Raw genomic sequence first — 25,681 nt, forward strand, 5'->3', positions numbered from 1 at the left:
AGCCTCCCTCATCGCCTTCAGAAGAGAAACCATCACTATCATGATGTCTTTTCTTCCTGGGGTCACTGGCAGGTGGCTGCGTATATTGAGGGGAGTGAAGGAAAGGGGAGGAGTGTTGAGAGAGCTAGCCTGGCTTTTCTTCTTGTGTCATCAAGAGGCTAATAGGGGTGGCGCCAGTTCAGAGAAAGACACTGGAGAAGTGGGTGTGGGGAAGAAGCCTATGAGTTCAGTGTTAGAGATAAACTGAATATCCTCCAGTCCACATACCCCCGGGAGTGAATCATGTCACTACCATTAACAGTTAAATCACATTAGCTCCATGTATGACTATAAATTTTTATCCTCATACATTTTGCCCTTTGTCTAGTATGTCTGGGATCCTTTGGAAGGGTGTGCCTTAAACATTCATGCTCACTGGTTTCTGTGATTCTCCTGCTGTGTGCCGTTGAATACTGGCAATCATATTTACCTTGTCTGCTGACACTCAGCATTTCCAGCTGATGCTCTGCTCTCACTGTTTCTCTAGAGAAAAGCTGGCCTTATTAAAGAGCTGGATTCTAATGCAACCCACTCTTGGCTGTAAAACCCTCAAGTGTTAGAATGGTGCTGACATCCCTTAATTCTTTCCAGAAATGGTGAGAGTGTCCCTTATCCTCAGTTGGTGCTTCATTTTGTTTTTAGGCCTTAAAGCATTGCTTATGTATCCTGGGTTGCACCAATTTCCTTATGAAAAGTGTTTTTTTGTTTGTTTGTTTGTTTCTTCCTAAGGAACTCTAAATCCAATTTATGAAATTAGGTAATGGATAAAATGGTGTTGTAGTTCTTCCCTTGTTCTTGCCTTTTTATCATTCTTTGGGTACTGGTACATAGTGCCTCTGTATTTAGCCAAAAACCAAACTCTTCTTGCAAATAGATCCATAGGGAAAATGTCCACAGATTAATCAGTTGGACCACTATTTCAGATGCGTTAAAACTCACCGTGTCTGAATTTTGTTTGCTCTCAAGTAGAGCCACTCATAACATCGACATGTTGATTTCAAGATGTCTGTGGGTGATTCAGATAGAGATGTACATACAGGTATCTGAGAGTTGAATATATATATATATATATATATTAGAGTTTTTCCAAGTACTGATGGTGCTTCAGAGTTTAAGAGTGGAAAAATTTTCCAATGGTGAACAAAGACAGTAACGAAAGAATGGACTACAAATAGGACCCTTAGGGAGTAACTTTTAAGGATTAGAAAGGGAAAAAGAAACCCACAATGGAGACTAGGTCCCCTGCTTCAGTGGTCACAAAAGCAAGAAGAAAACCAAGAAAGAGCATTGCAATAAAAACAGAGAAGCAGAGAACTTTAAGATGCGGGAAGTAACTAAAAAATATAAAAAGGAAATAAAGGATTACAATAGAAGGTGACTGAATTTTTTTTTCATTTTTGTGGGTAAGAACAATTAGGAGGTCACTAACAAGTCAACAAAAGCAGTTTTGATGCAGTGTTTCTGATGAGGCCATGTGACAGTGGGATCAGGAGGTACGTAAAGAAGAGAAATGAATGGAAGATGAGGAAATTTTCCTTTCAAGAAATTTAATTGGAAAAGAAGAATGAAAAAGAGAGGGAACTAGCTATGTTTACTCAGAAATCTCATCCTGTGGGACTAGAGGAAAGGGAGTAAAAATTGGTTAAGGAAGTAAGTGTGCATGTGCATGAACTTGTGTGTGTGTGTGTGTGAGGGAGATAGAGGGAGCCAGTGATAGAGTCCATGAAAAATTGCCTCAATTTTATCCTCAAATGAAAGAGGTATGATTATTTAAGAGTCAGAAGAGATTAAGCTTGGTGGGGGGGGAAAGGTCCAAAAGAAGAATGGGGAAGCTTTCAAATAATTCCTGGAAAGGAGATGACCAGACACAAATACAAGTTTAGACAAATGGAACTAAAGATCCACATGAGATTAAAAGTGAAAAATTAATCTGAGTAAGAGTGACAGTGAGAATGGCGTACAAAGGTCATTGGAGGGAAGGAAGTACAAAATAAGACTGTGTTTTCAGTGGACGAGTCAAATAAATACTGAAATTTCACAAGGTGACTATAGGAGCCTGGGGTAAAGAGGAAGCCTGTGGACCAGACTGGGAGGCCTCTGATGTGTATGGAGCAACTGGAAGATGGGAAATTAAAGAAAGGGGAAAGGATATGGTGACATAATAGAATGCTGTGTGCCGAGTAGCAGGAGGACTTTGACAGGAGAGAAAACGAAGTTTTAGAGGGGTAGCACTGGACCTAGACGCCCCATGATGTGAGCATAATCCATGGAATGGGGGAGCAGGTCAAAGGCGATAGTCACCTGGAGGAAGAAGCAGAGTTGGCAAAGTGGACAGCAGATGGGGTGACTGAAGGAACCCTTGTGTGGATAGAGAACCATGGTGTACAGTGATGACGAGGAGGTTTAGATTTAATCAAACATAAATATCCCAGCCGTGGCACAGGTTGTTCCCCTGAGCAGAGCTGACTGAGGCTCCTCGGGGGCATCTGGTTAGGTTCTAGTGGAAGTTTCCTGGGGTGCAGCCAGGATCTTCCTTTTCCAAGCAGGGGGGTGCTTGCTCTGACCATGAGAAGCAGGGCCCTGGGTCCCAGTCTCAGGGCACACATACATGCATATTTTATGTCTTATTTTATAACAGGTAACTTTTTGTGCTGGCTCAACTTCCTTCAGACAGGCCAGGATCTTTTTCTTCTCACTCGAATTATTTCTATTAGTCTATAAAGGAGTTAGTCAACTGATTAGTAAACTAGAGCAAGAGAAACTAAGTAGAAACTAACATAGAAACTAAGCAAGAGTTGAGGTTTGCACAGACATTTTGATACTAGAGTGTGGCTAGGGGTCATCGGTCAGGGAGCATGACAGAAATCAGAATGAATGCACTCCATCTGGCGGACAAAGGAATGTGGTGGGCTGGACACTGGGCAACAGTTAATCCCAAACCTGTAGCTCACAGTGATAAAATGATGAGGCAGATGTGTATTCTTCCAAGAGGCATGTCAGAAATAAAAGACTCGAGCAGCAGGCAGAACAACTTGATAGGTGAGCCTCACAGAAAGCTTGTTTTTGATACAATTTTTTTTTTTTTTAACAATCAAAGTGCAACTTCCTTTTGGTCTGTGTGGGTCCTTGACAATAAGTTCATGGTGAGTGTCTAAATTTAGGGTGTGGAGAGATGAGAAAAGGGAGATCATGGCAGAAATTAAGCATATTGATGCAGTTCATCTTTGTCTTCATACATGGTTCTGGTCAGTTTGTGTTGGGTAACGAGTCTGTCTCTTTATAAATCATTTCTGTGAAGCTCTGAATTTTAGAATCATGTCCATTTTTACCCACCCTTGGTCTGAGCCAGCCTCTGGTCATGTTAGTGGGTGTTTGCCTTTATTAGCTCTGATAAATTTCTAAAATGGTGTACACGTACGATAGTGGGTAGGGCATTCTACACAGAAAGGTGGCACCCCAACATCTACACTTTTGCCCTTTTTGGTTTAGGGAATAATCTGGACAAAAATCTTTGTTTCCAACAAAATAAGGCTTGCCTCTGTTGATTCAATTAGTGACTGTTTCCAACACTATGTAGCTTTTAAAACTGTATTCTCACTCTTACACTTGTGGACTTCCATCTCTGTCTCTGTGGAGTTTTGGAGTCAGAGCAACCGCACCCAGTTTGCCACCAGCATGACCTAATCACTCTCATCTGCAAGGGTGAGTTATGGCTGGTGAGATGGGCAAGGAAGAAAAGGGAGAGGCATAGAACCAGCTAATAAGTTGGTGGTGGAGGGAGAAGCCTCTTAGAGGGTGGCTCAAGGAAAACTAGTGGACCTGCTGAGTTGAGGGAGGACAGAAAGATGACATCCAAGAGTGGTACATGACAGGCAGAGAAGCCGGTAACACAGAGATAGCCCAAGTAAACCATGCCAGGAACAGGGAGATTTGGGCAAAGTGAATGAGGAGGAAAGAGAGAAAACCTGTTCCTAATTTTAATGGGAACTCTGGAATAAGAAGAAAGGGCAGAACTTTTCCTCCTTGGAGCCCTGAGCTGTGCTTAGGCTCAGTCTCTGATCCTCTCTGCCCTTGTTTCTTTCTTTTCTTTTCTATTCATGTCTTTTTTCCTTCTCCTTTTAGTCTTCTCTTTCTTCCCATTCACCCTCTCCCTGCTCCTTTCCTCTAGCTGATTAAAACATCTCCATGTTGAGAGTTACTTGATGTCATCATAGCTCCAAAGCATCAATTTGTTCATGCAGGAAATTATTTTTAGTAAAGGAGAAAAGGAAACGGAATGTGACGAATGTCTAGGGAAAACCAGGCGACAGTTTAAAAAAACATTGTGTCGCCAAGAAAGCAGCAGAAGGAATATCCCTCTGATCACATATGACATCACTTCATGGAATTCAGATGATTTCTTGGGGATGAGGACTATTTTCCAAGATGTTGTAAGTCAGTAAGAAAGAGTATTTTAAAATCCTCTCTCTTCCAAGCATTTTTGTTTCTAAAGCAAAATCTCTTTACTTTACTTTATTCCTCTTTTAGGTTCTGTGCCAAAGAATACAGTCTCCTTTGGGGTCTCTCTTTCATGGGCACCCCTTGATAGTGTATCCTACATGTGGAGTAAGTAGATGGTGGCATCAACAGTGTGGTTGGGAGGCAGAGTAAGCAAGAGAAGAAGGATCCTGCTGTCCCAGCATGAGCTTCTGGGTTGAAAGACTTCAGTGTTTGCAACTTGTCTGCAAGAATAGGAGTTCCTGTCATGGCTCAGTGGAAATGAATCTAGTAATATTCATGAAAATGCAGGTTCCCTCCCTAGCCTTGTTCACTCAGTGGGTTAAGGATCCAGCATTGCTGTGAGCAGTGGTGTAGGTCGCAGATGCAGCTTGGATCTGGAGTTTCTGTGGCTGTGGTATAGGCCAGCGGCTAGAGCTCCATATGCCATGGGTGCAGCCCTAAAAAAAAAAAAAAAAAAAAAAAAAAGGAATAGCAAGAATAAAGTATGAATCTATAAAGGAAATGTTCAACTCTGTTGAGAGAGCTGCCTGCACAGTCGAGGCTGTGATAGGATCATTTCTATCTTTCGAGTGGCATTTCCCGTGGTCACTGAAGGAAGGGTCCAGTGAATCCAAGGGGCCACTGAGTTCTAGTTTAGCTGTTCTTTCTTCGAACAGCTCTTCATTGAGAATGATAAGGCTCTGTTTCCTCATGGGAAATTTTTAATTTTCATTGATGCCAGGAAGATGAATGTCATTGACTACGTATGAGCTTAAAAAGAGATCAAATGCTTGTTTTCCTTTTTTAATGGGCCAAAAGGCATGTGTTTTCAATAAACCTTTAAGTCTGTGAATAAAAGCAAACATTATATTGCCTAATCCTTTAAAGGCCACCAATAGAGATGCTTGGTGAGTATCATAAGGTAGTCAGAGTAGGGGTAGAATTTCCATGGATTAAGGCGTATATATATATATGTGTCTGTTAAGATGTATATGCTATAGTATAAGTTATATAGAGAGAGCTTATATACATATATATAAATTATGTATATGTTAAGATATGTATGTTACATATATCAAACACTCTTTGCAGTAGCTTTATGATGATATTCTCTCCTATCTATAACTCATCTCTTATTTTCCTCTTTTGCTTTATGTTTCCTGGTGACTATATGTCTTTTAAAAAAATAATGCCTAAATTAAGCATATGCTAAAATAGAGATTCAATTGGCCTTATCATCATAATAATCATGCAGTGTGATGGAAAGAGCCAGGGACTGAGAGTTGGAAAGCCTTCTGGGAGATAATACTCAGGGCACAGAATTAGGAATATTGTTGGATTTATCTTGAAGAAGTCGTCTGGGTGTAGAGTGAGGAACTGAATATGATGTCAAACACTTGCATAGTCATATAAATACTATGATGCTGAAAAGGTAGGATGTTATTTATCTTGGAGTAAATATCCTAAATATGTATTAGGGCCTTTTTTGACGGCTTCATGACACCTGGTCTCCACCTCTTTGCCCCCTCCAAAGGCACTGCTAGTTGGGAGTGTCAGAGTCGGATTCAGCCTGGTTCTGCTCTTCTCTGCGCACTGATCTGTTGGTGTGACATTTCCTCCTTACTGTTCTCCAGGGCGTACATGAGTGTGAAGGAGCTGAAGGAGGCACTGCAGCTCAACAGTACTCACTTCCTCAATGTCTACTTTGCCAGCTCTGTGCGGGAAGACCTTGCAGGTGCTGCCACCTGGCCTTGGGACAAGGAAGCCATCAGCCACCTGGGTAAGTAAAGTGAAGACCAACTATAGTAGGAAAAATGAGGAGGTTGGAAGGGAGTCTATAAAAGTGACTTTGGGGAGGAAAAAAGGAGAGAAAAATAAATAAGCTTAAGGAATTAGCTACTTTGGGCCGCGAATTGCTTTTGGGAGAATCTCTCAAAATGTCACAGTGCAGAAAATAAGATATATAAGAACATACAGTGGCAACTAGTCAGAATGTTCTAGACCAAATCTAGAATCTAGATATAAAGAAATTGCTGACATGGAATAAGACCCATTTTATGCCTTGGGTAGCCTCAAGGGGGAAATTAGCAAGAAGGAGGCTAGACGCGAAATCTGATTTGCAATAATCACTGGGCCAGAAGATTTCTGGGCTTCCTGTATGGACTGGGATCCTGAGGAGATCCTGGGAAATTCAAGCAGGTAGGGCTTGCCTGCTTACCTAGGAAAAGCGTAACATTTTAATACTGAGTGGAACAACTGCATACTTAAGATAATTCCTTTTATAATATCATTATTATAGAGGAAATCTTACTGACCAATCAATAAGAGTCATTAAATCAGTTTATGTGGGTAAAGAGTAATTATTCAATATAATTTGTATATACTTTCAGAGAGTCTTGAGTAGGATTCTATCCAAACTGATTTTAAAACTGAATTACCATAACTGGAAGAAATTTTTCATGTTGGAAGGAAAATGGCTATGGAGTCCAGAAACCATTTTATGAATGATTTACCAGAGCTTATGACTTATCTTCTTAGTAGTCAAATATGAAGCAGAGAGAAATCAATTGAATAAAGAACATGTAATACTGTATACGTAAAACCCATGTTTAATGGGGTCATTATGAAGTGGAGTCCAGAATATTGAAGTGATAATCAAAGAAAATAGGAGCAAGTGTCCAAAGGACAGCTAGTAACATGGACTGGGGAAGGAAGAAGATGAGCAGTAGGTTAGCAATAGATGAAAGAAAATTGTTGCTGTTCAAGAGGATACCAGAACATAAAAATCCCTGTTTTGGATACGTAAACACCCAGAAGGGGTATATATTTCAAACAAAGGAGGAGACAATAAAAATTAGACATGTGGCGATCAAAACTGAATGCTTCTTAGTATGTTTAGTATTGGCACTGTAGTATCTGATACAGTTTTAGAGCCCTGTAATTCTTTCGTCTTAAGTTTTGTATTTTCAGTTCTCAGCATGTGAGAAGTGAGAAATTTGTGAGCTTAGTGGTGCTTTCCAGATGAGAGCTCCTGTGAGCCATTTTAGTCGTCATGGTAACAATAGGTGGACTAGGTTATATTCCAATAGTTCACTTAGTAGTGAGTTTGGATCTCGAATTAGCCTCATCAGACACAATGATAGTAGAGGAGTATGTAACACTGGAAGAAAGTATCTCCAAATGGGTTCATACCTGACTCACCAAGGATAACTTTTCTGGTACATATGACAGCAAGGTTTGAGTCCTAGGTCTGTCATTGAAATTTGAATCTACTTGTTCAAAAAGCCTTAAAAGAATGATCTGCTTGGCTATCGTGAGGACAGATCTTGGCCTCTTGATAAGAATTTTTGGGCCAAGAGCAGAGCCATGAATGTTTTCTAACTTTATTGGAACTAGGCCATTGACAGAATTCATTTAACTATAAAAATGGATAAAATACCCCCCAAATGAGCTATTTGAAGACAACAAGGGCTTGAGGGACACAATCCCAATGAGAAGAAAAATGCATTGGAGTGAGATCTGCATATAACTCACTGTTTTTTTTTTTTTTTTCCCCAATAGGGAAATTGCCCAATTCTTAGTGAAAGTAGTAGAGGCAGAACAGAAATCAGCAGCCTAGAGCTTGCTTCAGTCTCACTACCGGGAAGACAAAACTTAGAGGTCAGGCCTTCCAAGGCATCCAGACTTGAGGGACCAAGCTTTCAGAGAAATAGAAATCATGAAAAAAATGAGCCTGATATTCTTATAATTTTAAGATATTTCCTATTTACTAAACTATGTGTTCTCAGAGCCAATGGCTAAGAAAAGAAGTATAAAATAACATTAACATATTAAAAAGCTAAACAGTGATTTCAAGAGTCTCATAGTGGAGATGACAAAAAAAATGGAATTGAGGTCCTAGCAAGGAGGGGCTTTGAGACACCCTCTGTGTGAGGGAAAACATAAATAGTCTATCTTACACAAAGCCTAAAATTCAGCCGGAAATGTTCTTAAATCCTTGTTTGGAGGAAGGTCCTCTGCTTATATTTCACTGCCTAGCAAAAGAATAAGTATGCTCTGGAGGAAGAAAAATATCATCAAAGCTGCTACAAGTGATGATATACAATGTTAAGAAATCAGTAAAAAATTATCAGTTAAGCCAAGAGGCAGGACCAAATGATGGTAAACTAAACTAAACAAAGAAATAATCACTCAATAAATGCAGACCCACAGATTATCTGGATATTGGAGTTATTGATTATTGGCTTAAGATTATTATTAATAATTCAAATATTTATAAAAAGGTAGAGAATGTCTTCAGAGAATTAGAATCTATGTTAATGAGTCAAATGGAAATTTTAGGACAAAAAGTAATGAAATGAAGAAATTAATGGATGGATTTATAAGCAGGAAAAGGGAGTAAAGAACCAGAAAATGTAGAAAACATACATATTAAAGCTCAGAAAAATATGATGAAAAAATTTAGAAAACAACTTGAGACTTTTGATACCTGAGGAAAATTCCTGATGTAAATTGGTGTTCTAGAAGAAGAAGACTTGTTACTGGTGCAGAAACAATATCAGAGACAGCAGCTGAGAATTTTGCAAAGTGACAAAGAATATCAAACCACAGATTCAAAATGTTTTACAACCTCCAAGAAGAATAAATAGAAAGAAAAATCACACCTATGTTCAGTATAGCAAACGTGCTGTAAACCAAAGGCAAAGAAAAGCCTCAAGTACCCGGAGGAAAAAAAATACATACTTCATTTTTTTAATCATTTATTTATATATATATATTTTTTTCTACTGTACAGCATGGTGACCCAGTTATACTTACATGTATACAGTCTTTTTTCTCACATTATATGTTTCATCATAAGTGACTAGACAGAGTTCCCAGTGCTACACAGCAGGATCCCATTGCTAATCCATACTAACGGCAACATTCTGCATCTATTTACCCCAAGCTCCCAGTCCCTCCCACTCTCTCCCCTTCCCCCTTGGCAACCACAAGTCTATTCTCCAAGTCCATGATTTTCTTTTCTGTGGAAAGGTTCCTTTGTGCCATATGTTATATTCCAGATATAAGTGATATCATATGGTATTTGTCTTTCTCTTTCTGACTTACTTCACTTAGTATGATAATCTCCATATCCATCCATGTTGCTGCAAATGGCATTATTTTCTTTTTTATGGCTGAGTAATATTCCATTGTGTATATGTACCACATCTTCTTAATCCATTCATCTGTTGATGGACATTTAGGTTGTTTCCATGTCTTGGCTATTGTGAATAGTGCTGCAATAAACATGCAGGTGCATGTGTCTTTTTTAAGGAAAGTTTTGTCCTGAAGGAAGTATTTGTAAACCATACATCTCACAAAGGATTATATATAGATTATATAAAGAACTCTAAAAACTCAATAGTAAAACAAATATTGCCATTAGAAAATGAGGGCAGAAACACAGAAATTTTACCAACAAGGCTACACAGATGGAAAATAAGCACATGATAAGTTATTCAATATCATTAATCATTCGGGAAAAGCAAGTTAAAACCACAATGATTAGCAATGGATTAGCAGTGAGATCCTGCTGTGTAACACTAGGAACTATTTCTAGTCACTTATGATGGAGCATGATAATGTGAGAAAATAGAACGTGTACATGTATGTTCACCATGCTGTACAGTAGAAAAAAAATTGTATTGGGGAAATAACAAATAAATTACAAACTGCAAACCATGGCCACTCCCCCCCAAAAAAACCCCACAATTAAAATTTATTATTAAAATAACTAAAATACTTATTAAAATAACTAAAATTTTAAAATAGTAGCAATACTAAATCCTGGTGAGGATGCAGAAAAACTGGATATGGCATACATTGCTAATGGGAAAGTAAAATGGCACAACTACTCTGGAGTATACTTTGTCAGTTTCTTATAAGTTTAAACATACACTTACCATATGACCCAGCGATTGTACTGGTAGACATGTATCCCAGAGAAATGAAAACATATGCCCACTGGAAAAACTTAGATATTGATCTTCATAGCAGCTTTATTTGTAATAGCTCCAAACTGGAAATGACAAAAGTGTTCTTCAGCGCTGACTGCGTAAGCAAACTGTGATATGTCCACATGATAGAATACCACCCAGAAATAAAAAGGAATAAAATATTAATACATGCTACAGCTTAGATGGATCTTAAGGGTATGCTGAGTGAGAAAAATCTCATAAGGTACATACTTATGATCTATGTAATAGTCTCAAAATTTTGTGTGGTATTCTCAAAATATAAAAAAAAAATAGAGATAGAAAACAAGCTCTCTCTATCTCTTCTCCAGGTTTAGGAATAGGGTGAGAGTTGGGGGAAGAGGGATATGTGTGTGGGGTGACATAAAAGATAGGACGGGAGAGATCTTAATGGTGATTGAATGATTTAGCATCTTGATTGTGGTAGCAGTTACACAAAAATATACACATATGTCATAAGATTGCATAGAATTACACACAAGCACATACACACATATGCACAACCCTGCATGCAGAAACTGGTAAAATCTAAATAAGATCTGTGGCCTCTATGCATGAGCAGAGCACCTCACATGCAGCATGTGCTCTGAATGCACACTGAATGAAGGGATGGGTGCGTGAAGGCAGTACCTTTAAATGGTTTCAAGAAAAGTTTAACTTATTTCATGAGTCACTAACTCATAATGAATTGCAAAAGAAACTAGGGGTATTTATATTTTGTCCTTGAGCCTTTTAGGAATCACTAGTTCCCTACAATGTATTTCTTAATGTGCTTTTAAGAAGTAGAACACTAGACTTCACAGCTGAAATATCTGACTCAATATGAAATTGCTCATGTTCTTATTTATTTTTTTCTTGTTCAGTCATAACTGTGATTGAACAAAGAAACTGTATTGACTTAAATCAGGTGTAGAGTAGTAGGGACAGCTGGCATAACATGATAGAGGAAGACATTTAGGATTTTCTAAATAGAGTCTTTTCAAGGCATAAGATAAGATTATCTGTGTCAACATTCAAGACCCTGCATTTTCAGGGTCAGCTGAGTGACCTGGCAGATAAGTACACTAGTCTGAAAATTTGAAGATTGAATCCAATTTCTGACTACAAATGGCTTAAGTCACTATGTGGAAAGACCAAGTTAATCTGAGGTCCTGCTTTGTCGTCAGTGCCATTTCTGACCTTTAGTATGATTTTGTATTTTTAATGCAGTGGGAATGCAATGCAGAATTTTTTTAAGTAAATGAATAAATGAGATTCCCTTGAGCTCAGTGATTGAATATCTTTAACGTTAGTGTATTACACTTAAACTGAAAACCTATCTTCAAAGGCAGCAGACTTAAATTAGTGGTAAACCAGCCCTTTTACAAGCTGGTGTATCATACTCATAATCATTTATTCATTCATTGAAACAAAAAGCTGTTGAATGTGTTTTGTGGCAATATCAGAGAGGAATAACTAAAAGGAGTTCACTGTGAAGGTTTGCACAGCAACTGGGAGACAGACATGCAAGACACACTTATAACACTGTGATGCTGCCACACTTGAGGTCAAGTAGGAACATGACAAGAAAGTGCCTGATTGTGCTGAAAGCATCAGGGAAGAAGGCAAGTGTCCACAGAGGGTCTGAGGCATGGGAGGGAAGTTGAAAGATAAGCAGGAGCTTGCTTGGCAGACAATGAGAGGGCATTTGGAGTGAAAGAAATGGCAGATGCTAAGGTTTAGACTGTTAAAAACCTAGATTTGCTTAGAAGTGGAATGTACTTGGAATGGCTAGAACAGAGCTCTTCAAACTTATTTTTGTTCTCTTGTACCTCCTAAAAAACCTTTGCAAAACTCTCTACCCCTTCAAAGATGTTAAAAGTAACATCTATACATTTAATCATCAGTGTAAATAATGGCAAGGAATATAATTTCTGGCATACTATTTTAAATTATTGGCATTTAAAATAGATTTTAAAACCTACTCTTCTAAATATATCTTCAGTAACATAACAATTTGATAATCACCATCATTTGTTTACCAAAAATTCATGGCCATGTACTCTTTTTAACATTGAGAAATTATTCATTGCTCCTTCATTCTCTTTGAATTTGTGTTTCCGTTTCATTTCTCATTTAGAACTTTATACAAATGTAACATATACATGTATTTTTTTCGAAGTCTTTAGTCACCTGTTTCTCTGCTAAAAACATACTTTGAGTAAAATAACTCTTTTGTGGGAATGTTTTTTAATTAAATTTTTTATTTTGAGATAATTGTACAGTCACATGAGGTTGTAAGAAATAGTACAAAGTCCACCTTTACCCATTTTCCTCCGTGGGTCACATCTTGAAAAACTGTAATGCAGTATCATAAGCATGATATCAACAGTGACATTGATCATAAGTTATAACATGTTAAAAATTTCTTCTCAATTGAGTTAGCTTTCAAAATGATTCCTGGTCTCAAATTGATCCAAATGGTATTTTAAAATGTTTAATTTCTAGTAAACAACGTGGAAAATGCCTATTTAATGAGATGAGAACGGCTTTTCTCTCCCAGATTAGTTCTTGTGTCAGTGAATGAAGCGTAATTATTGCTATAATGAGACAGGATTTAGCATTAGTTATATTGCTTTATTTTTTTCTTTTATAGTTCTAAGTGCCAAGAAACTTTGTAAATGGGGAAGAAAGAGTTTGGTTTGACTGAGTGGATGGGACAAAGGTAGAAAATATAGAAAAAAGAGGACCAAAAGGTAAGGCAGTTTAGTTTTGGATGTGTCAAATTTGGGGTCTCAAATTTGACTATGAAAGGGATTTCCACAAAAGCAGAAAGAGCAGGATTCAGGGGTGTACCAACGCCAAAGGAGAGAGGGGTCATGAGAGTCACTTAAGGCCCACAAATACGACCGCTTCGGAGAGATGAAGTCAGTACAAGGGTGTCTGGGCCAGGTTAGAGAGGACAGTCAGTCACTCTCTGGCACAGAAGTTAGATACTGCAGAGTGTCCTGGGCCAGCGATCTTCCCAATTGTTCCAGGGAACATCTGTACTGCCAAGGAACATTCAGAGATCCTGATAAGATCACAAGCAACATGCATGAGATCCTAGAACCGTGTGGGAAGGAACTTGAACTTAGTTTGTAATGGAGGTTTGGACATATAGGATCTTCAAAGGAGTCTGGATAATGTGCTCCTTGTAGAAAAAAAAAAAAAAAAAGTCTTTGAGTGTTAGAGGAGATTAGGGCATCCAACAGATTGGAACCAATGTGTCTTGAGCAGGTCACCTCTCTGGGCCTTCGTTTCCTCATATATAAAATAAGGATAGCATGAGAAAGAGAACCCGACACATAGTAGGGCTTCAACAAATATTAAGTAGTAGTAGCAGCAGCAGCAGCAGCAGCAATAAAAGCTCCAAATACCACCATGTGTCTGAGGCTGCTGTTCCTGGTCATGCCCTTAGCCTCCTACCTCATCTCCAACCTAGAGATTTTTAGCACCCAAGAAAGATGTTAGCGCCTTTATAAAGGAAAAAAAAAAAAATGTGTTTTAAAGTGTCCAGTTGCTTGCTTATAAGAAGCAGAGGAATTTCCTTATAAGTCACAGAAGGAAAGAATAAATGATTGTTGGCCTTTTGGGGAGATGGGTAGCTGCCTGGTCAAAGTCTGTGGGTGTCATGGGGCCCAGTGAACCGGAGGAGAACAGCTACCATAGGGGCGACGGATATCTGGAGGAAAGCAAAGCAGTAGTTGCATGGGTGGGGGTTGGAGGGAGGTGCATGGCAGCAGAACTGAGTTCAGAGGTAAGATACCTTTCCCTCACTGGAACTTTTATAGTTTTGGACAAAGCTTGACTTCCTCCTAACCAAAGAGTTGACATTGAGGTTAGGGTATTACATCAGTTATGACACACTCATGTACAACATAGGTGAGAAAGTGGCAAGTGGAAAGTCTTTGGGAATCTCAGCCCAGTTGTTCCTGTAGAGTGGGGTGCAGGAACTGGAGCGGGAGAGCTAGGAGAGTCTATCAGAGGTAAAGAGGAGCACTCCGTGGCAACTACTTGCTGAACGGTTGGGCTAGAGAAAAGTGATTTTGTCTCTCTCTACTATGTCTCCCTTTTTTTTTTTTTTTTTTTGTATTTTCCAGGGCCACACCCGCAGCACATGGAGGTTCCCAGGCTAGGGGTCCAATCGGAGCTGCAGCCACTGGCCCCCATCAGAGCCACAGCAATGCAGGATCAGCCGTGTCCTCGACCTACACCACAGCTCACGGCAACGCCGGATCCTTAATCCACTGAGCGAGGCCAGGGATCAAACCTGCAACCTCGTGGCTCCTAGTCAGGTTCTCCAGCCACTGAGGCCGCGACGGGAACTCCACTATGTCTCCTCTTTACCGTGCCAATGTGGAGTGATTCTTCACCAAGATAAAAAATAAACAAGACGTGTAAATGAGAGCACACCATGTGCATATGTGGATTGGCTGAGTCTCTAATGAGACAGGCTACAAGACACAGACAGGATGAGGATCATTTCTGGGAATTTCCAGGAATCGCCCACAGGCTGCAACGATAGATTATTTGATTGTCAGAAGATGACATTCAGCATATGGGGTTATTTTAGATGCTTTAGGATTTTGGACATAGTGAGAATGCTAGGACATTGAAACTTTTGAATAAAACATCTTGGAATATAAACAACATGCCCTGAAATTGTTGTTCCCCAAATATAGGTTTATGCACTTATACGTAGGTGGAGTAAATAATCACCTTTATATGTGATGACTTGAAAGATCTCCTCTCTTAAAACACGTTCTAGTAATCATCGAATTTTTGGTGCTCAGAACAGTACCTGACAGCGAATAGATGCTTAATAAATGCTGAATTAATAAATGAATTATAGAAAATATCTTTCCCAGTCATACCCTGTAGGGCCTAAAATGCTGCATGAGGTTATGTGCATATATTTGAAGCACTGCTGGCATCCAGAAGCAAGGAAAAGATTACATCATAAGTCTCCAAGGCCTTAGTAATAACGTCTTTAGTTTTCATTAATCAAATTACTTTTCTCCCATGGTATGGGAATGGTTAGAAAGCCTGGAGTACATGGGTAGGAGACTCAAAAAATGACATCAAACTTTGCAAAATCTTTACCCTCTACACGTTTTTCTCTTGGTTCACTCTTGCCCAGAACAAGGACTTCTTTCTAATGTGACCACAGACTGTAAAACAAAGAAGCCAATATAAGATTTGGAGATGAATATAGTTTCTGAGCTGGTTCTATTAAAAATTTGCTTCATTTTCTAAGTGCTCGTGACTTTTTAAAAAAACTTTTGCCATTTCTTTCTCTCCCTTTGTCTGTCAGCTTACCTCTGCCACTTTCTTCTCTCGCCTTCACCCAAAGTGCTCCTTCCTCGGACCCCCTGTGCCCCCCACTCTGATAGCTGTGTCCCTTCATTGCAGAGAGTGTGTCTGGGGAAGTTTGTTTCAGCCAGTAGCTGGAAGTAATTATGGAGGCACCTGCAGACCAGCTCTCAACTTCCTTGTTTTATGGGCATATAACATTCGGCCCTAAAAGTTTTACAGAACGGTTTTAAAGTCATTTCAGCTCATGTTTTTTCCTCAAGCTTTCTGAGTGTTTTTTTTTTTTTCTTTTTTTTTTTTTTTTAATAAAAGTGACTTTTGGAATCGCGCCCTTTGCCACGTGCCACTCTGGCGGTCTTGTGCTAAAGCTGGGAAGCCAGTTGGAACTTGAGAATACAACATCACTTTGGGAGGCTGACTTTCTGCTACTGAGGTTTCATCTTTTAATCAGCAGCTTCTCTCTCTTTTCTTCTCCTGCACCATCCCCTAGACCACACAACAACCCTGTCTTACTGTTTTGGTTTGTCTCTTTTAATCTAGGCTGAAAGATCTTCTAAAAAGGCATTTGTGCTCCCTGCCAGTCCATTAAGCAACAGCTGTGCCACACGTGGCCACCAGTTGCTAAATCCAGGGATTTTCAAATTATGTCCTGTGTACAATACATGTAACTGGCATGTATTGCATTGAAGTCCCAGTCAGGTATGCAAGAAATGTAACTCTTATTTCTTCTTCTATAATTGAACTTAATTTCTATCTTGAGCCTCTATCTTACTGGTTAGTAGAAATTTATCCTTAGTCAATTGAGTTTCTTTTTCTTGGGGCTGTATCTAACTGTTGAGATGACTTATACATATCAAGGCCGTAGAGGAAAATATCCACTTTGTCCTTAAGTCATCAGGTGACACTGGTCACTTGAGATGACCCTTGTTCCCATCACAGCATTCTTCACTGTCAGGGATTCACTAGAAGGCTCACTGTCACCCATCCCTCTTAGCCTCACCAGTCAGCCACTTTTCAGAACTAAACCACTCACTCAGGACTCGATCTCTGGAAGGAGGCAACCCCACCCTGCTGTCTGATCACATGCACCTGTTTGAGTCCTTATCCCTTTACTGGGATCTCAAAGGACAGAGTATAATTCATTCTGTCTGGACCCACTGCCATCTGCACATTCACGTTATTTCCTTTTTTATTTCTTTTCTCTTCTCCAGCTTAGGATAATCTTTTCTAGGCTAAGATGTGGTGGGTGGTGTTGGTAGTGTGAGGCAAAGATTACTTCTTCCATTTATCCATCATGCTGGATGAACCATGAAGTCTTCTCAGGGCCCATGGCATAGGCTTTGGAAATCATACAGCCAGAAAAGGACTTCTTTCCTTGTTTTTCACTCTGTCTTCCTGGTAAGGTGATGAATGAATGCAGGAGAGTCTGGCAGTAGGGTAAGGGGGCAGGAGACAGGGACCCACTTGGGTGAAATGTTAGTGTGTCCAAAATGTTGCCCCTCCATTCACACTATTACTTCAAATTTCCCCCAGAGTAGGTATTCCTGGTCTGGTCGTCAGTCCCTAGGAAGCTTTATAGGACAGGTGTTGGGGAGCTGAATGGGAGTGGGGAGAAACTTAGAGTGTCTCAGAGTGAAGATTGAGGAGCCAAGGTATGGATGAAATATAAGATGGCATGTCTACTTCCTGTTTCATTGTGGCAGGTAAGAGCAGAGAATAGGAAGGAATTCTCTTGCGGAGGATACCTATCCCTCCCACTCTACCACCTTATTTGTCCCTCAACTTCATTTTAATTTCATCCTCCCAGATGAGGAGAAACATAAGTGAACGGTGGTTTTGATAATTATATTCTCTAAAACTGTAGAGGTGGGAAATAAAAAAAGTTTGATGCTAGAGAAAAAGATGTTTTGTATAAATCTGACCTATCAGCAAGGTCCATGAAAAATTAAATTTACTCTCCCAAGATTTCCTTTCCTCACATAATCCAGGCTACACAAATAATTGTTGAACACCAATATGATGTCTATGAAGAGAATGGGCACTTGTCTATTTGCAACTTTGTCCAGTTAATGTCTGTCTTTGAATCTTTGTTTCACTCAGGCTTTGGCATGAATACGTGTGTGTGTGTGTGTGTGTGTGTGTGTGTGTTTTACCAAAATGTGAAAGTACCTTTATAAACTAAACCGTGAAATAAATTAGTATTTTTCTTAGCCATATGGGGGCATCAGTGCATGTACCTCTGAGTGATTAAAGTCCTCTCCCCTAATAATTTAACCAGTTTGTTTCTCCCCTAATAATTTAACCAGCTTTGTTTTCGCTGGTGTAGGGAAGGGTGGAGAACAGCAGGGGACCCCTGCACAGGAGAGAGGTAGGAGAGCACACACTGGAGGGAAGGGTGCGAGGTTGGACAGCAGTGGGTCTGGGTCTCTTGAACGTCTGTAGCAGAACTGAGAGTAGATTTCCGTGGCTGCTCACTCCCAGACTCTTCCCTTACCCTCAGGCTCCTGAGAGGTGGGAGTCTTGGAATACAGCCTACCAAGCCGAGGTGGTGACAGTCCATAACATGAACCTCTCCACATGGTATTTGTGATTGCCTAACTCAGTCCTGTGTGTTAGCTCTCACAGGCACTGGATAAGAATAGGGAGGACTCAACAATAAGCCTTTATAGCGCCCTCACTGTACAGATGAAGAGACCCGGGAGAAGGTGAAAGAGCAGGGCTGGTGTCATACAGCTAGTTAGGGTCAGGACCACATTTCAAGTTGCCTTACAATCTAGTCCATAACTTTGGGGTCTTGTGGGCAGAATTACCAGAAGAGGCCTTGGCCTTTTTCCTTAACATATATTGGTGTACACTGCATTTCCTCCTGAATGACAATTTGCATTATTCTATTTAATGCATGTGTAGTAACTAAACTCATTCCTATGCATTCCATACAGACAATGTGGGGCTAAAAGTAGCATCTCTCTGGAATCAAAAATATAAGTCTCAGTAAGTGGGTTCAAAGGCTTATCCTTCTCATTGAAATTTACCCGCTGTCTAGTTAAAACCATATTCTCCTGTTTGGGGAATGAGCATTAGGAGTGCTGTGGGGAGAACCTTGGCCAGTTGTCTTGTCTTGGGTGTGGAGGAGATTTTCTGGCACTGTTGAGTGTTTGCATTTTCATGCTCCTCCCTCCACTTATAAACAACCAGGTTTATTCAAAGGAGATAGTATGTATGTTTATATTCGGAAAAAAAAATCTCACTTGGAGTTGAGGCAGAGACTTCCAGAGGTTGGTGAGAAGCCCATGATGATCATAACCACCCTCAGATCCACCTTGAGTAGCCCCAGGCCACACTCCCAGCCAGCCTGGTGTCTCTGACACCTGCGACTTTTGCCAGTCCTTCTTCCTGGAACGTTATTTCTGTTAACCTCTATTTCCTTTCTCTACTAATGGAGGAGGTCCCAAAAGGACTTGGGCTGGACTGACCACAGAATGAGGAGCTATTTGAGCCTTGCTCTGAGGCAAGACATATGGATAGAAAATAACTATTAATTGGGAAGCTTTTTTGGTCTTTGGTGTGTTTCATGAATTGTGCCCCTAAGTAATTCAGTATTCCAGATGTCAAATTCTACTCCAGACAGTTCTGTGTTCAAATAAGTTTGGGGAGCAAAAGATTAAATAACATTGGACCTTTAACATAACCGTTCTCAGGTACAATGTGAGTCTTCAGGAGGATGGTATGGCATGCCACATTTTTCTCAAGCATAGTTAACCACTGATACTACTCTTTTCTTTTGCCAAGTACCACCCAGGACCAGAGTTTATTAATGCAATTTGGGGAAAATCTACTCAGTGTAAATACTTAAACCTTATAGGCAAATTGTAGCCTTTCAAAGTTTGATTTCTGGCAAATTGGTGTAGGCAATTTGGAGAGAAGAGACAAGTGTTCTCTTAGAATCTTCATTGATGTGAAGGTCGATATTGTTCTTGGAAAACTGAAAGCATAATGGTGTGAACCTTGTTCATGATTATTATTGTCATTGGATATGTAAACATGAAGGGGTAAGCATCTTATAATGTGGAAATACTGCATTTCACCAGGTTTATTCAAACATGGGGCACCTAGGATGTCATTGAAATGGATCTGTTTTCAAATTTACTTTTTAACTTTAGGTTGACACAATAATGATGCACACAGGTATGCATCAGAATATATTTTTATAAAAGGGAAAAAAGAATAATGTTGAATTTTTCTGGAAGTCATAAAAATGATAATGAGGTCTAGCTCTGTTTTAGATGTGAAAGTAGAGAGATATCTTAGGACAAATCTGAGTACGGCTTGGTTAAGGTCAGCATGTCTGAGTAGACTGGAAGAATCTAGGACTTGGTTTTAGAAACTGCCCTTTGCAGCAGGGTAGTCACTAAAAAGGCAGATTGAGATGTCCATTATAGAAACCAAGGGGGTAACACTAGATACCCTGGTGATTATGTCTTGCCCATAAAGCCATGTATGTAGTTGTCTATAGGGTATCATTTAGAGGTCAGGAATGGGGCACATGGAATATGAACTTGGAAAAAGAAAGGCAAGGCTGTTCCTCTAGAGTGCCTGCCATGCTCAACAGACCACTGATACAGAGAGGGCTTAGGTAGGAGGAATGAAGCACGTCCTGGGAACTGGGATTGGATCTGGGACATGAGGGCAAGGCCAGCCTGGACATACAGCTGGAGCAACTCTGGACCCCAGAGAGTTAGTTGAGAGCTGTGGACATCCCTGTTCCAGGTCCAAGAGATGAAGCTGGGCCTGATCCTGATGATATTTAGGGGTGAAGAAGGAAAGTCTTTCCTGGGGAGAGGAGAAAAGCAGGGAATGGGAAATTTGACAGAAGTTGGGACCCTCAGAGATCCTTAGCCTTTTAATCTGTGATATACAGTAATACAGATCAAATGCAATGAACTCCTCTCTGAAAAACCTCCCTTGGTGTCCTCAGGGAGATTTGGGGGGATTGAGGGTGGAGCATATTTCTGTAGTGCATGTGAGATTCAGAATTTCATGATAGTTAGCTGGATTTGTCTTTTGTTTCAATGGTTGTCGGCTCCTTGAGAGTAGGCATCACAAAATCAGAAGCAGCATGTATATTTGTCATTTACTAACTCCTGCAATGTGCCAAATGCTTTTAAAAAAGAAAAGTTTTAAGTGTTATCCTCTCCACTTTACAGACAATGACACAGCTTCTAGGTTACATATCTGTTCAAGTCCTCAGAGAATCTGTGTGTGCTTTCCCTCAGACCAATGGTTCTCAACTTGAGAAGTTTTAAAAAATAATGTGGCATATACCCCATCCTCAAATATTTCGGTTCATGTCGTTGGGTCCGGCATTCAGATGTCTGTACTTTTTGAGTCCCTTGGGTGATTTTTTTTTTTTTTTTTGTCTTTTTGCTATTTCTTTGGGCCGCTCCCGCGGCATATGGAGGCTCCCAGGCTAGGGGTCGAATCGGAGCTGTAGCCACCGGCCTACGCCAGAGCCACAGCAATGCAGGATCCGAGCCACGTCTGCAACCTACACCACAGCTCACGGCAATGCCGGATCCTTAACCCACTGAGCAAGGGCAGGGACCGAACCCGCAACCTCATGGTTCCTAGTCGGCTTCATTAACCACTGCGCCATGACGGGAACTCCCCCTTGGATGATTTTAATGTGCATCCAGGGTGGAGAATTCTGGCCCTCTATTGTGTTGCCTTGTCTGTAGGGTTAGTTCTGCATCTCACCCATGACATAGGTTAAAGATGTGTTTATTGATTAGTTAGGGAGATCTTTGAGGCCAGAGGAAAAATCGGGGATGGAATGCCACTAGAGGTTAGATTGTGTCCTCTTTGAGGCTGGGATTTATCAGAAGACAGAGGGTGGCTATTCATTACAGGCTTAGAGTTATCTTGCAAACCTTCCATTGCAGGTGGTGTTGTCCTCAATCCAGCCTATTACGGCATGCCTGGCCACACCAACATCATGATCCATGAGGTGGGGCATGTTCTGGGACTCTACCATGTCTTCAAAGGGGTCAGTGAAAGAGAATCCTGCGATGACCCCTGCAGGGAGACAGTGCCGTCCATGGATACGGGAGACCTCTGTGCCGACACGGCTCCCACTCCCAAGAGTAAGCTGTGCCAGGACCCAGAGCCCACCAATGACACCTGTGGCTTCACTCACTTTCCAGGGGCTCCATTCAGCAACTACATGAGTTATACAGGTACCACTACAGTGCTGATGTGTTTATTAAGATTACATGGGAGTCTTTGGGAGCTGGGAGGGTGGAGATGTGGAAATTAGAGAGGATTATCAAGCAGGCCTTCATGCTAGAGAGTTGAAGTGTATTTGTCATGACATTTTCTTTTTTTTTTTTTCATGTCATGTCTTTGAAGAACTTAAAGAAATACTGAGATATTAAAGGTCCTCGATGACTAGATTCTCTTCCGCTAAAAATTAAAAGAAAAACACTTCTGTCTTGAATAGTTAAAAGGGGAGACAAAGCCAAAAACTGTCTCGAGAGCCCTTTGACTTCTAGAACTTGGTTATCTTTCTTCTTTCACACATTCTTAGGAACTGACTCTGAAAGAGGGTCCAAAAGTGTGTTAGGGAAAGAGGTTTCTGGGTCTTTGTACTATTTTTGAAGTTGGTCAAAAAAGATGGCCCAGGTTAATTTTAAGCTCAGAGTTCCTTTTTAATTTATGTCATTTTTTAAAAAGTATCAGATTATCTTCTTCCAACACTAGCCAAGGGCTGATTCTTAGCTTCTCACTGTAAAAAATGGTATTTTCCTGGCCCTGGGAACAACTCTTGTCTGTTTTGGTTGTCTTGGATTATGCTTCTTCTTCTTTTCATACCTTCCCTGTTGCTGTCAAAAAGTAATACTAGTCCTTGTCTCCTGATAATGAACTTAAATTTATCCCTCACATTAAGGACTGGTCTGCTGTGATGACTTATTCCTGTGGTGAAGGAAGGAGGTAGTTTTTCTATAAGGTCCAGGGGCTTGTTCCGTGATAAGTTTTAGAACTATCAAAAAAAAAAAAAAAAAAAAAAAAGGAAAGGATACATTTCAATAGCCTGGCCCTTGAAGGGAAAAAAGAGTGGTAAGCTGGTCTGTCTGTGACCTATCAGTATATGCTTATCTAAGTCTCATTTTGGTGCATGATTCAGGTGCATCAATTCATAAAGACCAGCATCCTTGCCTCCCCCAGCAAGTGCACAGTGGCCCTTGCCAGGGTGCCAGGGCAGAGAGACCACACAATGACGTTCAGAGGGCAGAGCTATTCAGGCTCCACCTTTGAGGTGGGCAGAGGAAACATCTAAGAAGTAGGGGGACTGTTTGGTGCACTTCCATGGAAAAAGGCCTGGAATCTAAGATAACTCCCTTTCTAACTCTATGACAAGTATACCTAATAGGAAATGTTGCCAGCTCCAAAAAGAAGCTGGGGAATCACCATTCCCAGTCCTGCTGCCCCTTGACTTTTTGGCTCTCTCTCCCCTTGAGCATCTCCACCAAATACTAACTAACCTTGGCCACAGTCCCTGGGCATAAAGCAGGTGTCTGCAGCTCCACAAATGTTCATGAATTAAAAAGCCCATATGCTGAAACACTGCCATCTTGTGGTTTCCTGAATAAGCAATATCAGCTCAGAGCAACCGGATACCCCAGGGCAGGTGTGAATCTCACTCTGGCCCAGCCCAACATCAAGGTAAAGCATCAAAGTGAACTTGCTTTGGAGATAAGCAGGTGCTCTTCTCTGCCTTCTCTTCCCACTTCCAGCCTAGATACTCTCCAGAAAAATCTATCCCTACCTTGGTGCGCTTTGCAGGTTAAAACCTTTTTTGTCTCCACAGATGATGACTGCACTGACAGCTTCACCCCGAACCAAGTGGCCCGAATGCACTGCTATTTGGACCTTGTATATCAGCAGTGGAGTCAAAGCCGAAAGCCCACCCCCATTCCCATCCCACCTGTGGTCATCGGGCAGACCCATAAGTCCCTAACCATCCACTGGCTGCCTCCAATTAGTGGAGTTGTGTATGACAGGTAAAGAGTTGCTGGCCATGGGGGAGCTGGTACCTTTCTCGGTGGCATTTCTTATGAAAAAGGGGAATAATGTGAAGTTTGGAGAACCCCAGTTTGGAATTATAAATGTGCACCACTGCTCAGGGCTGCCTCCGCCATCCTGCTCAGTGCTCATTTCCTTAGCAGAGCTCATGGGGCTCTCAGAGTAAGCCAATGGTGCAGTATGCGTGCCCACACCTTGGTGAGGGGCATAACGGATATTTCCTTATGTCACATCTGGTGGCCTTCTAGGAGCTCTGAAGTGGTTCACAAATGTGATCATGATGACCTGACAAAACTGAGATGGTATCTGCCACCTGTTGTGGGTCAGCTGTCCCTCCTGGGCTAAAGGAGGTACAGGGTTTTGCTACTTGCACCATGGCATCTGGAGGAAGGGAAGTGAGGTGTGTTTCCTCCAAGCAGTTCTGGGGGTGGGGGGCCAGCTACTCATTGCCACAAGCTGTGCATCGGGGCTTACCTCCTCCTGTGGGCATTTCTAATACCTTCTCTGCCTCCTGTTATGCCCCATGCCACCCAGCTTACAGCTACCATCTTGTGAAATTGTCATCCTCTGTTCACCTTCCTGTCTGCCCCACTCAACTGGCAGTTCCTTGGGGCAGGACTATTTCTTGTATCATGGTCTCTTGGCCTCCCACCATAAACACCTAATACAGGTTTATTGAAGAGGATCATTATACCTAAAATTGGGCATAATTCATCCTTTGCATATTGTTTTCATAAATACAGGAACAGTATTGTGAAAAAGAGAGAAGTTAGGAAAAGGATAACATCTGACAGTTGGTGGGAGAATGGGTAAATGTGGTTTAACTGAGAAGGACCAGAACCCCACCCATGACCTGTGCAGACCCTCCGCTTTCAGAACCTGCCAGTGTATTCTAAATAACAAGAGGGGGCTTTCGTCCTTTTTGTCCTTCTATGCATGAAGCATTGTGAGGGGTCTTTTGCCTGCCATTGTCTTATTTAGTTCTTGCACTGAGCCCAGTCCCTGTTGTATAAATGAGGCATCTGAGGCGTAGGGAAGCACAGGGTGGCTAAGCCAGGACTCCATGGTTAAGTGGAGGTAAATTGGGGGCATCCCCTGGAATTTCAGAAATGGGGAACATGGACTAGATTATTTATTTGAATTTAGAGCTTTCCCCTTTCACAGGTAGATAGCTCCTCTTCTGTGTGTCACAGTTCCCTTCTGAGTGTCAGGTCCCAGCTAAGGAGAAGGAGTAGAATGTCCCTGACGCATGTCCCCATGTACTCCAGCTTTGCTGAAAGCCTGGGAGAGGGGACAGGGAGAGACAAGGATGGGAGGAGGCAGGCGAGTCATTTGTCAAAGTGGCATTCCCAGCCTTCTGGGATCTTGGCCCCTGACCTTGATACCTTGAGGTACACTTAGTGCGTGACATCACTTGGACCCCACAATCCCATAGAGCAGTTTCGATTGTCATCAGCAGCCAGGCTCTCATGGGCTCCCTTTGTGAGTCAGCATACCTCTATGTGACGGCTATAAGAGTCCTCTTCCTGCAAGTGTGACCTTGTGCAGCTTTGGTTGCTCTGGCTGAACAGCAGCTCCTCTGTGGGCATGTGCAAACCCCACATCTTACATCCGTTTATGTAACACGTGTAAACAATTTAATCTTTCAATTCTCTCTCTGGTACAAACGTTACGATAAAGCAGACATCAGGGCTGGCTTGCTGCGAGTCTGTTGGCAGAAAAGGCTGCAGTTG

General features: G+C 41.1%; 1 protein-coding gene across 2 annotated transcripts in view; it reads left to right on the forward strand.

Moving 5' to 3' along the window:
* The window catches only part of PAPPA2 (pappalysin 2), a 273,310-nt gene that overhangs the window by 95,327 nt on the left and 152,302 nt on the right, over positions 1 to 25,681 (forward strand). For both annotated transcript variants that reach the window (XM_003130330.6, XM_021063681.1), the window contains 3 exons: positions 6,153 to 6,298; positions 21,809 to 22,102; positions 23,734 to 23,926. In XM_003130330.6, the coding sequence (XP_003130378.3) occupies positions 6,153 to 6,298; positions 21,809 to 22,102; positions 23,734 to 23,926 (633 nt within the window). The remainder of the gene's footprint in view (positions 1 to 6,152; positions 6,299 to 21,808; positions 22,103 to 23,733; positions 23,927 to 25,681) is intronic.

This window comes from Sus scrofa, chromosome 9 (assembly GCF_000003025.6).
Source record: "Sus scrofa isolate TJ Tabasco breed Duroc chromosome 9, Sscrofa11.1, whole genome shotgun sequence".
Taxonomy (NCBI): domain Eukaryota; kingdom Metazoa; phylum Chordata; class Mammalia; order Artiodactyla; family Suidae; genus Sus; species Sus scrofa.